The sequence below is a fragment of the Callorhinus ursinus genome, unplaced genomic scaffold (genome assembly GCF_003265705.2).
Source record: "Callorhinus ursinus isolate GAN/ISIS: 27379988/994484 unplaced genomic scaffold, GSC_fseal_2.0 scaffold12, whole genome shotgun sequence".
Classification (NCBI taxonomy): Eukaryota; Metazoa; Chordata; class Mammalia; order Carnivora; family Otariidae; genus Callorhinus; species Callorhinus ursinus.
Genome location: NW_027397074.1, coordinates 54610734 through 54627719, shown reverse-complemented (window position 1 = coordinate 54627719; position 16986 = coordinate 54610734). Strand labels below are relative to the sequence as shown.

Sequence of the window (16986 nt, the reverse complement as noted above, 5' to 3'; positions counted from 1 at the left end):
GTCAAGGTAGAAAGGCACTAATCAGTAAATCCAAAGATGCACATTTCAGCATGATATTAATATACCTCTGCTTTGGGGTGCCTGGGTGGCTCAGTCGTTAAGCGGCTGCCTTCGGCTCGGGTCATGATCCCGGGGTCCTGGGATCGAGCCCCGCATCGGGCTCCCTGCTTGGCGGGAAGCCTGCTTCTCCCTCTCCCACTCCCCCTGCTTGTGTTCCTGCTCTGGCTGTCTCTGTCTCTGTCAAATAAATAAAATCTTTAAAAAAAATATATACCTCTGCTTTATTTATATAACCCTTTACATTTTATAAAATCATCTCCTAAGCATCTCGGTATTAAACTGCCAGATAAGAAAGATTATTATTTCTATTGTAATTATGAGAAAATAGAAGTTCAGAGAGTATAATGTATTTAAAGTCACACAACTAAAACATGAACTGGATTCTTGTCTATAAGTTTAGTGTTCTTTTCACTATACTATGCTCTCAACCTCAGGAAGAGACCAAATTTCAGGGGCTGTAAGTACAAAGGACAATAGCTATCAGTCAATAAGCAAAAGGACTTAGCAGGTACTATGTACAATCTGAGTACCTAAAACAATAAAAAATGAGGAAAGTAAAAAATAACAGTGATGGAAAAGCCCCAGCATAAGATTACCGATATTTCATAAGCTCTATCCGAATCCTTGGTGGTGACTTTCTATAAGGAGCTTAATATTCATGAGAATAAGGTAAATGTATAAGTTCCAATGTCCATAAAGTCACACAGCAGGTACCATGTGCTGCAGAGTACTTTAAAAAGAGAGGGGGGGACCCTTCCTCTCCCCAACTTACATGAAAACAAGCACTCGCCTGTGCATACACTCCTTGGCTAGGTCAGGAAGAAGGCAACCTGAAAAAAAGGGAGTATCTTCACTATGTATAATGGATTGAATGGTGACTCAAGAGAGATATTCACCTGGAACCTCAGATGTGTCCTTATGTGGAATAAGGGTCTCTGCAGATATAATTAAGGTAAATATCTTGAGATGAGATCATCCTGGATTAGGGTGGGCTCTAAATGCAATGACTGAAGTCTTTACAAGAGATAGAAAAGGAGGAGACACAAGGACATAGGGAAGCAGGCTATATGAAGACAGAAGCAGAAGTAGGCGTTACATGGCCAAAGCCAAGGATGACTGATGCTCCCAGATTCTCCTTTAGAGGCTTCAGAGGCAATGTGGCCCTGCTGACATCTTGATTCCAGCCTTCTGGCCTTCAGAACTGTGACAGAATAAATTTGTTTTTCTAGGCCACCAGTTTGTGGTAATTTGTTCCAGGTGACCTTTGGAAACTCATACAGTTTATATCAGTTGAACTATTTGAATTAAAATTTCTCTCTCTACAAGCAGGTAATGCGATTCTCCTAGATAACTATATGATTAAGGCTTCAAAGAAGTGTGTAGCTAATTCAGTCTCTGGTTCAAGAATGGCTTCATATAAAAAGTGACATTTAAGCTAAGATTTTAAATATAAGTATGAGAGAAAGAGAAAGGGAGGAGGTTTACACCGATAAGTGTAACTTATGCAGTACATAACTTAAAAAAAAAAAGTCCGTAAGTATTTGAAAATGTGTTTGAGTTTCTACAAGTATGTGTGACTTTCACAGCAGGGTCCAAAGATCAGCTAATATTAATAATATGACAATAACTTCTGATAATTATCCATATATAAGATGAATTCAGAATCTGATTAATGTATTATCACAAGGGATATCAACAAACATGAAACTTTAGAAGAAGGTGACAATATAAAGAGAACAATCCGATTCCTTCACGTATACACTGCTTGCCTTAATTGGTTTACTCTGAAATCCCATTTTAAGTGAGAATCCTGAAGAGATGGAGATTTGCCAGTTTGTTCTGAATACTGCTAACTAGAAGTGAATAACAATGGTCCAATGAATCATTTCTAAGCTGTTTTAAAAAACCTTTCGCTAAAAAATTCCTCTACATCACAGTAGTTGTGGATTTTACATCAAAGAGCTGCCTGGATTCATCATTTCATTAATAAACAGTAATTCAGAAACTCTGACATTTCTGACAATGATGCCATATACAGGCAATTAAAAAAAAATTGCAACCAACCTACATTCTTCAAGTAAATGAAAGTTGATAGAAGAACGTGAATTAAATTTTTATAACCTTAAATAATGCATTAAATAGCTGTGGTTACCTGACTTAATAAGAAGCACAGGCTTGAGTGCCCTGGAACAGTAGGTCAAAAATCGGTAACTTAGGAACACTTTCCTTTTTTATTGTTCAATATTCAGATAATTCAAATGTTCTAAGAAAGAGGTACTAAAATAAAGAAACGAAAGACATTGATTTGAAGAGTTCTCATATTGTGCTCGAGGGTTGGGTTTTGTTTATTTAAGTATTTATTTCCTTACTACCATGGACATTTTCAAAAGAACTCTGGCGTTCTGGATATAATGGGGGGGGGGTGATGCTCCTTAGAGGATGTTACATCTCCCTGAGGCAGAACAAATGGTTATGCTTTTTGTTTCTACCCTGTGCCTACTACTCTATGCTTATTTTCCCCCCACTAAGGACTTGAAGTAAAATAGGAAAGCCATAAAAATGAATGACAATGGTTATTAGTATAGACACAGGATGAACAATCTCTTCTTGAACATGTTTACAGATGAACTCTTTGGGATGTCTAAGCTCCTAAAATATATGATCTGCTTAAGAGGAAAATGACCCTGACTAGTATTTCCCAAATCAAATTCCATGGAACACTAGTATCCCATGAAATGTTAATGTGTGCTAGCTGAGAAAGATAGTGGTCTACTATTTGGGAAACTACAGTATAATATTTATCTCCTGGTCACAAAAATTAGCATACTTAAAGTCCTGAAGTAAGGAAGCTATAAGTTTAAGTCAGTAACTGCAAATTATTTGATCATGAAATTCTTTGTGTAAAAAGGCATTATATATATAACACTCTTATGATTCTATGGAGTCCTGAAATATCATCCCTAAAAACATAAACAGCATACTAAATTTACATTAGCCCTACCTACTTCGGTCACATAGACAAATGAAAACAATGAGAACACAATTTTCTATGAATATCTCTCAAAAGCATGACAGCAAAAAATGAATTTTTTTTTTCGGTCCATTACCTAAAAGTTTAATTCATTTAGGCTCTAAGAATGTATAAATTCATATGGTGGGATGTACTCAGAGTTTCACGTAATAAAAGGAAAACAGGATTGTGCTCTATATAGAAACAACTATAACTTCTGATACATAAAAATATCACATTAACGGGGGGGAAGTATTAACACCATAATCTGTTCAGATGTTTCACAAGGAAAAAGATCAAGAACAGGAATCTTTCTCTGAAGCATCAAATTCCATGTAGTCTAAGGGTCATGAGAAAGAAAGGGTGTTATTACCTTATACTTGAGAATTATATTACAACTGGCTGATTATTCAGGATTAATGAGCTCAGGGTTAGGAGTTCATTGGCCATATGGGCAACTGTAATGAGTTGCCTGGAGCTAGGCCTCTGCCAATACTGCCAATCAGCATGGTAGGGGTCCCTAAACCCACCAGCAATTTGGCTCTGCTCCAGCAGGGGACCACCTCAACCCAGTGGCTCTACATCAGTCCAGTGGGTCCACATCAACCCAGTCTTGGCCTCATCTCCATCTGGGTCCAGGATGCTAATCACTGGGCATGTGACTAATAGCTTGGAACCAAGCCTCAACTTGTATACCTTTTCCAGTAACTGAGTCCTCAACCCGTTGCGCTGATTCCGTAAGCTGTCTGATTTGATGCCTCACCCAGCATCTATGTTCCTCTTAACTTGTTTCTCTCAGGTTTTTTAATGGCTTGAGACCTGTCCCTAAAGTCCAGTTTATTTGTGATTGTGTTCCTCCTGACAAAGATTCTCTCCTTGACCAAACTTTGGTTTCCTAAAGGCTCCTCTGAATCCTTTTCTTGATTGGGCCTCACCAGCCCAGTTTTTGCAAGAATCCTGTTAAGTCAGTTCAGACAGAATCTCCCATCCTCCATATCTGATGTGGTTCCTCATCCTCTACCGTCCTCCAGGTGATACCTCATTATGTGATATCTCACCCTGGCCTGCCTTTAGCAAGAATCTTGTCAAGTCTGTTTAGCCATATTTCCTCTTAGTAATTTTCCACCCCCCTGCCCCTAACCTGCTCCTTGGCTAAAAATCCCTGTCTTTCCTTGTATTTGGAATTGAGCACGGTTCTAGACCTGTTTATACTTAATTGACATCTATTTTATCATCTTTGTGGCATTCTCTGCCTGCTGTCTCTGGGCCTTCCTCATGACAGGGCCCAAGCGGATGCTCAGCCTATCAAAGGGAGAATCTTCATATGCCACCTGCTGTGACCAGCATTATTTTTCTAATCTCAGGAATTTCTTTACAGGACTGAGCAATCACCTGACTTCATTAACAAAGGCATATTATTAAATTCTAGTGTGGGTCTTCATTATCTCTTGCTTTGGCAAATATCCATGCCCGATATGTGTCCTACTCATCTAGCCATGCGCTCCTGGAATAAGAGACCTTAGAAGTTACCTATTGCAGTGGTTCTCCACAAATTTTCTACCTTGATACACCTGATCAATTACACTCACATGTGCAATGAATTCTTAAGGGAATACACAGATATACTTGTTTTCTATCTACACAGACTCTAGTACATGTATAACTGGCTCCCTAGCTGTAAACCTGCCTTCTCTTTATTTTACTGATATTTGAAAGATGAAGTTGAAAGGATGTGAATATAAATGAACTATCTCATTTACAAACTAGGAAATCTTAACCATGAGGGCAAAAAACTTCTCTAAAATCAGAGAGTCAGTTAGAAGCAGAAGTCAAATTAATACTCAGGTCTCTGCCTCCTTTTCCAGCGAGCTTTCTATGAAACAGTACTATCTATGATCATTGCTGCTAGAAAAAAACCCTCAAAGTCCTAGTAGGTTATTAGCATTACTTTTACTCATGCGGGTGCATATTTAAAAAGCTTTCAAATATCATTCATGAACTGGCTTGCAAAAAATTCCAATAAGCTTCCAGACACTTTTTCACCTTCTTTTCCCACCCCTCCCCCCCCTCCAGTTGTGGAAATTAGGTGTATGGTGCTTTAACAAAGACAGCTTGATTGCTGTTGTTACTGCTCAACCACACTTCCTGCTATTAATTGCTTTATAATGATAATTACAATTAGTAGTACAAGATATTTTCTTTTCTAATTGGCTATTACTGGTGAATAGCAGCTTGTTACATAACAGAAAACTGTGTTAAATAACCACAATTACAATTCCGAGGTCCTTCTCTTAAAAAACAAATCTGTGGGGGCGCCTGGGTGGCTCAGATGGTTGGGCGTCTGCCTTCGGTTCAGGTCGTGATTCCAGGGTCCTGGGATCGAGCCCCACATCAGGCTCCTGGCTCGGTGGGGAGCCTGCTTCTCCCTCTCCCTCTGCCTCTCTCCCTGCTCATACTCTCTCTCTCTCTCTGTATCTCTGTGTCTCAAATGAATAAAAAGTCTTTAAAAAAACAAAACAAATCTGTGTAACTTTTTGATGAAAACACTAAAATTTTATTTTATTTTTTCTTATAAGGCAGGGCCTCTGTAATTACTTGGGGGAGGATGCATCTTTCAGTTAAGAGAAAGCACAAAATGCGGACAGTGTTAGAGAAACCAGGAGCCAGAACATGCATTTCCTTTCTTTTAAAAATAAACACATTTAAAAGCTTTCAGCTCCTTAGTCAATGCATACAAATTGCAGATTCAAATGTATCTACTTCTTCCCACACTGTGATATGGAAACAGAAAGGACTCTCCAATTAGCTCTGATAAAATATGACTGCAGAGCCCCGCCAATCACAGTGAAATGTTCCCATTGATAAAGCCGGGGGTTCTTCTTCATTTGTGCCTCATATATAGGACCCAGCATGGAGCCAATCCACAGTCACCACTCAACCAACACCAAATGCCATCACTGCATGGCACTGTAGAAGATGAAATAATCTTAAGGTATATGTGACAGTCTTTGCCCCTAAAGGGTTTACATATTACAAAATCAAGGGTATGTCTTGACTCAAACTCTTATGTTGATTAGTCTGCAATCAGTTAAGTCATATCCAGACTTTTCTAGTAGTTGTAGTCATAATAATAACGAGGTCAAACGACTTGCTTGAGCTCACCCAGGTTGTAACTGACAGTTACTTTTGAATCCATTTTTTCCTATTCCGAAGACCTGTCGCAGCCTCTTGTGATACTTTCATCAGCAGCATCATTCATCCCTATGTTCATTCACTGCTTCACTCAACCTCCCAAAAAGATAGGTAGTTAACTGCAGCATTTTCATGATAAAATGGAGACTCAGAGGTTAAATAATTTTTCCCAAACTCACACCGCTATAAAGCAGCAAATTCGTGATCAGAGTCTGGTATTTCAGACTTTGAATACATTTTTTCTTTCCACACATTTTTACTCAATGTATCCCACATTGACTTAAATCACTTAAAATATTCTACGACTTGTCAATTGTTGACACCCCCTCCCCAAATGAAGCAAAGGTTTAAGTCCTGTTTATTTCTAGAAACTTTACTTGGTCCCTACAGCTAAAGATGGCACCCAACCCCAGCTGGCTCTCTTGCAAAGAAATGACACTGGTCACAAAGAGTATTAGCTGAGATGAAAACAGAGGCAGAAGACTGATCAGTCAAATCCATTACCACTTTTGGAAAAAGCTGCTCTGCGCACGTTTGGATCAATAAGGTCAGTTAGAACACACTTGTTTCAGCAATAGATGACAATTGTTTAAGATGCTGTCAGTGAAAGGCCAATCCATTCAGAGTGTGGTGAGTTTGTTAAATAAATCGTAGCAAAACTGAACTCTAATTCTGTATCAAAGTTCTCCAAAAACAGCTAACAGAAACATGTAAAGATTCAATCACTGGAGATGGCAGTATACTGCTTTGTTTCTATTTACTCATGGATTTATGTTTAGAAGAAAGTATAATTTTTATTACATGAATCTGGTCAACATTATCTTCAATTTTTCAAGATGGGAAGTGTATGTGTTGTGGAGGATGGCACTGTTTTTTTGCATGAATGGAAGGTCTTTGTCAACGCAATGAGAAGTGTACGTAAATTCTGTGATACTCTAAGTAATCCCGCAACAGGAGCCTCATCATGAAACAGAAAAGACACATTAAGGTTGTAGTACTCAAAATCATTACCTGTATCACCTCTGGCACACATGCTAAAGATGAGCCTATACCTGTGTCTGAAGTAGGTCACCATTTATTGAAGACCAGTCTACTACATTTATCATCTGGGTCATCATTTCAACATTTCAGCAAGAGAGATTTGATTATTACCCATTTTACAGATAAGAAACTGAGATTCTGAGGCTGATTAACTTGCCTATGGGTGTTAAGTAACCAGGATTTGATCTTACATTGGCCTGACCTCAAAATGTGCCCACATACTCTTTCCTATACCACACTGCCTTTCTAGAGTAACATTAGCTTTGGAACATATTTATGTTCAAGGAAAGTCTGTTTCAGACCTTATCCACTGTCATTATAATAGTAAATAGGATAAAAGGTCTGTTTTGGTTACCGTGTAACCTTGTACAAGCCACTCTTGCACCAGTTTCCTCACTTATAAATGAAAAGGGGGTAATATGAGTATCTACTTCAGGGATGCTGTGAGGATGAAATGATATAAGACCTATGACAGCATTTGAAACAGTCCTTGGCACACAGCTGCTGCTCAACAAATGTTAGCTACTTGAATCAGCACCACCATTATTATAATATCCTTTTATAAAATTTCCTCTTAATATCCTACAAGTTAATTTCCACATATTTTTCATAGGAAAACAAAGGATGTTTTGAAGGAGGCCTCCTCAGAATCTTACACCAAACCCACAAGAGGATGAGGTTTCTATAATTCTTTTTCTTCCATGACATCCTCTAGCCTTGTACCTTGCAAGGCCATCCCAGTGTGCAAGATTATCCGAACGTGCTGACTCTGAATGTGGGTATGTGTGTGGGGAGCTGGGGATGAGGGGGCAGCACTGGGTAGGGGTGAGAAGGGGTATGGAGATAATATAAAAGGCTTTCAGAGCACATAGTTGCAATACTAGTACAGAGCACCAACAGACACTCTGACGACCCCCAGGAATGCAAGGGCAGCCTAAGCAGGTATCACCAACACATTCCTAAGCTTCTCCTTGGTTATGACACAATGTAGATTGCTTCCTAAGTAAATACAGAATCAGAGGGTAGGCAGTTTTATAGTTCATTTAGGCATACCTTTACACTGAAAACAACTAATATTTATTAAATTCCAAGATGGTAAAAGGAAATAATGCCAGGCTGTCACAGATATATAACTGAATGAAATAATCACAACTCTGCAAAGTAGGTATTATATTCATATTTTCATAAATGCAGCAGCATATGTAATAAAGCTATACACAACTACTAAACATCAGAACTGAAATTCAAATATAGTTTTTCCAAGATGGGGTCTAGCTCTCTTTCCACTGTCACTACAAATGTATGAGACTGGACTTAAGCTGGAAATATGACAACCTGTGGAAAACCAGATAACTCCCAGATGATGGAGCACTGATTTCAATTTCTATGCAGCAGCTCATTCAGTTATCGGTTCAAGGTTATAAAGGATAGGCATGAACTATTTTTTTTTTAATTTAATCATCTAAACAACACTAATACTTAAAAAAAAAAAAAAGACTGAAAACTATGTGAGAATGCTAACTGTGACTACCTGTTACAGAATATCATCTTCATGATGATATATTCTGCATTTCCTAGTTGGTGTGCATTAACTTCCACAAGCATAAAACATATACTCAAAAGATCAACAAGGAAATAAAGGCTTTAAATGACACACTGGACCAAACGGACCTCACAGATATATTCAGAACATTCCATCAGAAAGCAACAGAATACACATTCTTCTCTAGTGCTTATGGAACGTTCTCCAGAACAGATCACATCCTAGGTCACAAATCAGGTCTCAACCGGTATCAAAAGATGGGGATCATTCCCTGCATATTTTTGGACCCCACAATGCTTTGAAACTAGAACTCAATCACAAGAGGAAGCTGGAAAGAACTCAAATACATGGAGGCTAAAGAGCATCCTACTAAAGAATAAATGGGTCAACCAAGAAATTAGAGAATTAAAAAAATTCATGGAGACAAATGAAAATGAAAACACAACTGTTCAAAATCTTTGGGATGCAGCAAAGGCAGTCCTAGGAGGAAAGTATATAGCAATACAAGCCTTTCTCAAGAAACAAGAAAGGTCTCAAATACACAACCTAACCCTACACCTAAAGGAGCTGTTGAAAGAACAGCAAATAAAGCCTAAACCCAGCAGGAGAAGAGAATTAATAGAGATCAGAGCAGAAATCAATAAAATAGAAACCAAAAGAACAGTAGAACAGATCAATGAAACTAGGAGCTGCTTCTTTGAAAGAATTAATAAGATTGATAAACCCCTGGCCAGACTTACCAGAAAGAAAAGAGAAAGGACCCAAATAAATAAAATCATGAATGAAAGAGGAGAGATCACAACCAACACCAAAGAAATACAAACAATTATAAGATTATATTATGAGCAACTATATGCCAGCAAATTAGACAATCTGGAAGAAATGGACGCATTCCTAGAGATGTATCAACTACCAAAACTGAATCAGGAAGAAACAGAAAACTTGAACAGACCTATAACCACTAAGGAAATTGAAGTCATCAAAAATCTCCCAACAAAAGCCCAGGGCCAGATGGCTTCCCAGGGGAATTCTACCAAACATTTAAAGAAGAATTAATACCTATTCTTCTGAAACTGTTCCAAAAAATAAAAATGGAAGGAAAACTTCCAAACTCGTTTTATGAGGCCACCATTACCTTGATCCCAAAACCAGACAAAGACCCCATTAAAAAGGAGAATTACAGACCAATATCCCTGATGAACATGGATGCAAAAATTCTCACCAAAATACTAGCCAATGGGATCCAAGAGTGGTGAAGAATTATTCACCACGACCAAGTGGGATTTATTCCCGGGCTGCAAGGTTGGTTCAACATCCACAAATCAATCAATGTGATACAATACATTAATAAAAGAAAGAACAAGAACCATATGGTCCTCTCAATAGATGCAGAAAAAGCACTGACAAAGTACAGCATCCTTTCTTGATTAAAACTCTTCAGAGTGTAGGGATAGAGGGAACATACCTCAATATCATAAAAGCCATCTATGAAAAACCCACAGCGAATATCATTCTTAACAGGGAAAAACTGAGAGCTTTTCCCCTAAGGTCAGGAACACTGCAGGGATGTCCACTATCACCACTGCTATTCAACATAGTACTAGAAGTCCTAGCCTCATTAATCAAACAAAAAGAAATCAAAGGCATCCGAATCGGCAAAGAAGTCAAACTCTCACTCATTGCAGATGATATGATACTTTATGTGGAAAACCCAAAAGACTCCACCCCAAAACTGCTAGAACTCATACAGGAATTCAGTAAAGTGGCAGGATATAAAATCAATGCAAAGAAATCAGTGGCATTTCTATACGCCAACAACAAGACAGAAGAAAGAGAATTAAGGAGTCAATCCCACTTACAATTGCACTCAAAACCGTAAGACACCTAGGAATAAATCTAACCAAAGAGGCAAAGAATCTGCTCAGAACACTATAGAATACTCATGAAAGAAATTGAGGAAGACAGAAAGAAATGGAAAAACGTTCCATGGTCATGGATCAGAAGAACAAATATTGTGACAATGTCTATGCTACCTAGAGCGATCTACACATTTAATGCCATCCCTATCAAAATACCATGAACTTTTTAAAAGAAATGGAATAATCCTAAAATTTGTATGGAACCAGAAAAGACCCCGAATAGCCAAAGGAACGTTGAAAAAGAAAAGCAAAGCTGGTGGCATCACAATTCCGGACTTCAAGCTCTATTACAAAGCTGTAATCATCAAGACAGTATAGTACTGGCACAAAAACAGACATATAGATCAATGGAACAGAACAGAGAGCCCAGAAATGGACCCTCAACTCTATGGTCAACTAATTTGACAAAGCAGGAAAGAATGTCCAAAGGAAAAAAGACAGTCTCTTCAACAAATGGTGTTGGGAAAACTCGACAGCCACATGCAGAAGAATGAAACTGGACCATTTCCTTACACCACACACAAAAACAGACTCAAAATGGACAAAAGACCTAAATGTGAGACAGGAATCCATCAAAATCCTGGAGAAGAACACAGGCAGCAACCTCTTCGATCTCAGCCACAGCAACTTCTTCCTAGACACATCACCAAAGGCAAGGGAAGGAAGGGCAAAAATGAACTATTGAGGCTTCATTAAGATAAAAAGCTTTTGCACAGCAAAGGAAACAGTCCACAAAACCAAAAGACAACTGACAGAATGGGAGAAGATATTTGCAAATGACATATCAGATAAAGGGCTAGTATCCAAAATCTATAAAGAACTTACCAAACTCAACACCCCAAGAACAAATAACCCAATCAAGAAATGGGCAGAAGACATGAAGAGACAATTCTGCAAAGAAGACATCCAAATGGCCAACAGACACATGAAAAAGTGCTCAACATCATTTGGCATCAGGGAAATACAAATCAAAACCTCAATGAGATACCACCTCACACCAGTCAGAATGGCTAAAATTAAGAAGTCAGGAAATGACAGATGTTGGCGGGGATGCGGAGAAAGGGGAACCCTCCTACACTGTTGGTGGGAATGCAAGCTGGTGCAACCACTCTGGAAAACAGTCTGGAGGTTCCTCAAAAAGTGGAAAATAGAACTACCCTATGACCCAGCAATTGCACTACTGTGTATTTACCCCAAAGATGCGAATGTAGTGATCTAAAGGGGTACATGAACCCCACTGTTTATAGCAGCAATGTCCACAATACCCAAACTATGGAAAGAGCAAAGATATCCATCAACAGATGAATGGATAAACAAGGTGTGATATATATACATATATATATATGTATCTATATATACACACACAATGGAGTATTATGCAGCCATCAAAAAACCTGAAATCTTGCCATTTGCAACAATGTGGATGGAACTAGAGGGTATTATGCTAAGTGAAATAAGTCAATCAGAGAAAGAGAAGTATCATATGATCTCACTGATATGAGGAATTTGAGAAACAAGACAGAGGATCACAGGGGAAGGGAGGGAAAAATGAAACAAGATGAAATCAGAGGGAGACAAACCATAAGAGACTCTTAATCTTAGGAAACAAACTGAGGGTTGCTGGAGGGGAGGGGGGGTGGGAGGGAAGGGGGGGCTGGGTGATGGACATTGGGGAGGGTGTGTGCTATGGTGAGCATTGTGAATTGTGTAAGACTGATGAATCACAGACCTGTACCTCCGAAACAAATAATACATTATATGTTTAAAAAAAAAAAAAGATAGTAGGAAGGGAAAAATGAAGGGGGGCAAATCGGAGGGGGAGATGAACCATGAGAGACGATGGACTCTGAGAAACAAACTGAGGGTTTTAGAGGGGAGAGGGGTGGGGGGATGGGTTAGTCCGGTGACAGGTATTAAAGAGGGCACGTTCTGCATGGAGCACTGGGTGTTATACACAAACAATGAATCATGGAACAGCACACCAAAAACTAATGATGCAATGTATGGTGACTAACATAACATAATAAAATAAAATTAAAAAAATGAAACATATACTCAGTTTTTTATTTGATTTCAATTCCTCTGTGTAAAATAGCAGCCATTCTAAGTACTTTGAATAAATTTCAAATAGATTCTAACCATTAACTGTTAGAGTGTTTACTTCATGCAGCTCGGATAAGCACTGGATGTAATAAAAGTAAAATAAGACAACTCTTGCCCTCAAGAAGTTTACAGTCTATTGGGGTAGACAAAGCTGCCAATAAATAAGTACAGTATGATATGGTAAGTGTGATAATGGAGATGTGGGAACGAAAGCAGGATGACTGAAGATGAGGCTGGAAAAGTAGATTTGAATCTTAAATGCCATATAGAGAATTTAGATCTCATTATATAAGCATGAGGGTCACACTGAAGATTTGAAGTGAGGACGCACGAACCCATTTGTGTTTTGGAATATGGACTAAAGGAGGGAAAAATCAAGAGTCAGTGAGATCACCAGGAAGGTTTTGCAATCATGCAGGCTGGAATTCATTTCTGGTTAAACAATGATTAAATACTGACAAAGTGCCAAGACAGGGTCAGGCAGACAAAACCAAACATGTCAAAGTTTTGGTCCCCAAGAACACAGTTTGGAGGATAGGGGACACAAGTAATTAATTCAGCAGTAATGGTGAGGGTTAGAAATAGAATAGAGGCTAAAGAGATGAAGCACAAATTTGAAAGATGATTTCAGGCACAGAAAAATAAGGCTTAGTAACTCATCAGATTCAGGATATGAGGGCAAGATAGGAATCAAGGATGCTTCCTAGGTTTCTAGCTAAGGCTTGATGTTATTTACTTTAAGAGCAAATGTAAGAATGAGGAGTTGACACCACCTGCTACCCCACTCCTTCTAGAGACATCACAAATTAGTTAATAAGGTCTCCACAGGAAGTACATTATAAATCCAAAGTAGCATTCCTAGGATTATCATCTAGTGAGCATGGATTTGCAGAGAAAAAGGTTAACTCTGTCCGAATATTACAATATGAATACATAAGTTAATACTGTCAGAAAAAAACCACCTCCATGACAAAAATTTCCTGTAAATACTGTCAGTTAATAAACTATATGTGTTATCTTACTGCCTCTGACTAAAAACAGCAAAAGAAAAAATACCAGTAATACATCCCCACGTGTGATTTACTATCTGTTCTTAATTTACTGTTAACATACTATCTTGTATTTACTATCTGTTCTTAATTTTAGAAGATAATATGATATCCCAGTTACAGTTCAAATGTATGTAAAGCAGTGTTGTGCAAGATCAGGGACTTTTCTGGAGAGGGATGGAGCCTCAGGAAGTCTGGCAGCACAGATCTCAGGTAAGGTACTGTACCTGCCTGCACACCACTCAGTGACATTGGAGTAGAAATGTTTAGTCCCAGGACATTAAGCACACAGACTGATATTTTAATTAGACCAAGAGTGAAACCTCTTAAAAAACAGTTTTCAAGAAATTAATGATTTTATTTTATTTATTTATTTTTTTAAAGATTTTATTTATTTATTTGAGAGAGAGAGAATGAGAGATAGAGAGCACGAGAGGGAAGAGGGTCAGAGGGAGAAGCAGACTCCCTGCTGAGCAGGGAGCCCGATGTGGGACTCGATCCCGGGACTCCAGGATCATGACCTGAGCCGAAGGCAGTCGCTTAACCAACTGAGCCACCCAGGCGCCCAAGAAATTAATGATTTTACAGGGAAAGACATTCTTGAGAACCTAAGTAACTGTTTAACAAAAAAACAGAATATACCTTTAGTATCACTATTTCCACCCAAAATTTGTATCACACTTTGCAGGCTTTGAAAAGAATTTGGATAAAGTTATAGAATGATACATAAATTATTAAGGGGATTTTTAATGACAACCTTACCTTATAAGAATGATATAAAAATCAACCATTAGTTCTTCCATTGACTGCTACAGATTAATAAGATACTTGTCAGCTATGAGCCAAGGTGAGTAATTTTTTTGTTACAGATGCTTCAAATTCACTGTTGCTCAATACTTTTGTTGAAAACAAATTGGAACATAAAATTATGCTTTATAGCACTTAATTCAATCCATTAAGTCATTTAAACATTGGCCCTTGATTAATGATTTCCTCACACAGGTAAGCACATGGGAAAAGAAGACTCATATATTACTGATAGGCGTGTATACTAACACCTTTCAAAGGGAAAATCTGACATCTACCAAAATTTTAAACCTGTGTTACCTTTGACCTATCAATTCCTCAAGAAATATGCACCAAGAGGGGGAAGGACATGTATATAAAGTTGTTCACTAAGCCCACTACATGTTCATTAACAGAGGAATGGTTAAAGTATGGCACATTCATATTATGGAATACAACTGGCACAGTCCTTAAAAAGAATGAAGCAACAAATATACTGATATGGAAGGGTGTCTATAATAGATCATTGGGAGAAAGGAGGTTGTAGATCTTTGAGCTTACACAGAATGATCCCTTTTTATTTTTCAAAATCAAAACAATACAGATGTGTGTCACGGAGGAATATGTGAGAAAGAACACACAACGAACTTTTAAGAGTTGCTATTTTGGGAATGAACTGTATGGTGGAGGAACTTTCATTTAACTTAAATGCACTGGCTTCAAATATTTATTACGAAAAATTTTTATAATAACTAAAGATATTTAAAAGTTCTACAATGTTTTTGAAAGGAATTCTCAATTTTCTTTTTTATGAGTTAATCTGTGAGATAAATTCTTCAAAGATTTCATCTTTAAATGTTACACAGGTAGCCAGCCCTCTGGAACTTTGAGAATCTGGAAACCTTACTAGTATCTTACCATCAGGTAAGAGCCCCCAAATGAACTGCTTGGGGTGTGGGTATAACTATTTAAAGTCAGGAGCCTATCAAAGATTTCTTTGGTAGAGGTATTAAGATAATTAATTTCAGATGGGCACTGGGAAGAAATTGCACTTTATCTCTGTGCTGCTTAATAAAAACTCAAGACTAAATGTCAATTTAATCGTGAAAACAAAAACAAAGTAACCCAAAAATATCAAACAAGGACAGAAAACCTTTGAGCCACAAACCATGTCCAATAGAAAAAGACAACTTGTGGTGCTGAATTACACATCAAGACAAAAAAGAAGGGAGGCGGACGGGGATAGATGCACTAAAGGTAAAAGAATAGGGCGAGGAATCCTCAAGACAATCCCCTGGCAGCCTCCAAAGTTTGGTTTTTTTGATCTCCACAGTGGATCACAGGGCAACTTAAAAGAAAAGAAGAGCCAAAGTAGTTCCGATGATTTTCATAACCACCTTCAAATTTTCTCTGAAGCCAAGAATGCAAAACATCACTTCCTTTCCTCTTCAAGAACTCAGCCAGGGTCTACATACAATCCTGGAGATCGCCTGGGGCGATCAGAGAGGCTGTGAGAGGCACATTTTCCCTTCAGAGGCCGCTCCAGCCAGCAATTGAGCAAATCCGTAGAGTGGAGGGAAGTGACCAGTCTTCAACTGGAAATCCTCCCGAACACAAATAAAACATATCTCCCGAGGCCAACCGAGGCGGCGGCAGGGTACTGGAGAGGAGAGAGCTGCTAATCCCGGGGAGTTATAATCACACATGAGCGAACGTGACTTGACACACACCTACCCCGCAGCGAGCGCAAAGCTGGGAGCTCCAAACGGAAGACAAACGCTCAGGGAGCTTGCTTGGCTGCGGGGAAGGCCGTTCTATCCCATTTTCTCTTTCCTCCCCAGAGAGCCCCCACCAAGTAGCCGCCTCCTACCCCACCCCGCCGGTCTGGGCCCGCCCGTAGCCCCCTCGCGCCCAGGTGGCTTTAGAGGTGGCAGGCTCCTGGGGCTTGCCTGGCGGTCAGCTGCATTCCTCGTCGGAGAGAAAGGGAGACAAACCATTTACACTTCAGTGGCACCGTACTCACCCTCATAACTGACACCCCCGGCTTCGCTGTGGTTGCCCTCACAGTCCTCCTCCCCTCCGGCAGCAGCCCCCTGGGTCTCGCGAGCAGCCATTACGCGGCGGAGGAGAAAAGGGAGGGCAGGCAGGCGGGTCCGGAGCCAATGGAAACGCGACTGGAGGCAAACTCCCCATCAATGCGGGGTTTCCTCCACGTCCACGCCTCCCCATCACGTTCTGGGCCAATAGGACGTGGAGAGCGGAGCCTAATCCCCGCCCCTAGCC

The 16986-nt window shown here is 39.2% G+C and overlaps 1 protein-coding gene across 5 annotated transcripts in view; it reads right to left on the bottom strand.

The window, feature by feature from the left end:
- Positions 1-16884, bottom strand: part of ZNF277 (zinc finger protein 277) — a 105466-nt gene extending 88582 nt beyond the window's left edge. The window contains exons 1-2 of one of the 5 annotated variants that reach the window (XM_025873182.2): positions 16727-16845; positions 833-890 (exon numbers count right to left, since the gene is read on the bottom strand). In XM_025873182.2, coding sequence (XP_025728967.1) covers positions 833-890; positions 16727-16817 — 149 coding nt within the window. In that variant the 5' untranslated portion in view covers positions 16818-16845. Of the gene's footprint in view, positions 1-832; positions 891-16726 lie in introns of all 5 variants that reach the window. The other 4 variants (XM_073899087.1, XM_025873183.2, XM_025873184.2 and 1 more) reach the window with 4 other exon arrangements.
- Positions 16885-16986: the final 102 nt, after the last annotated feature.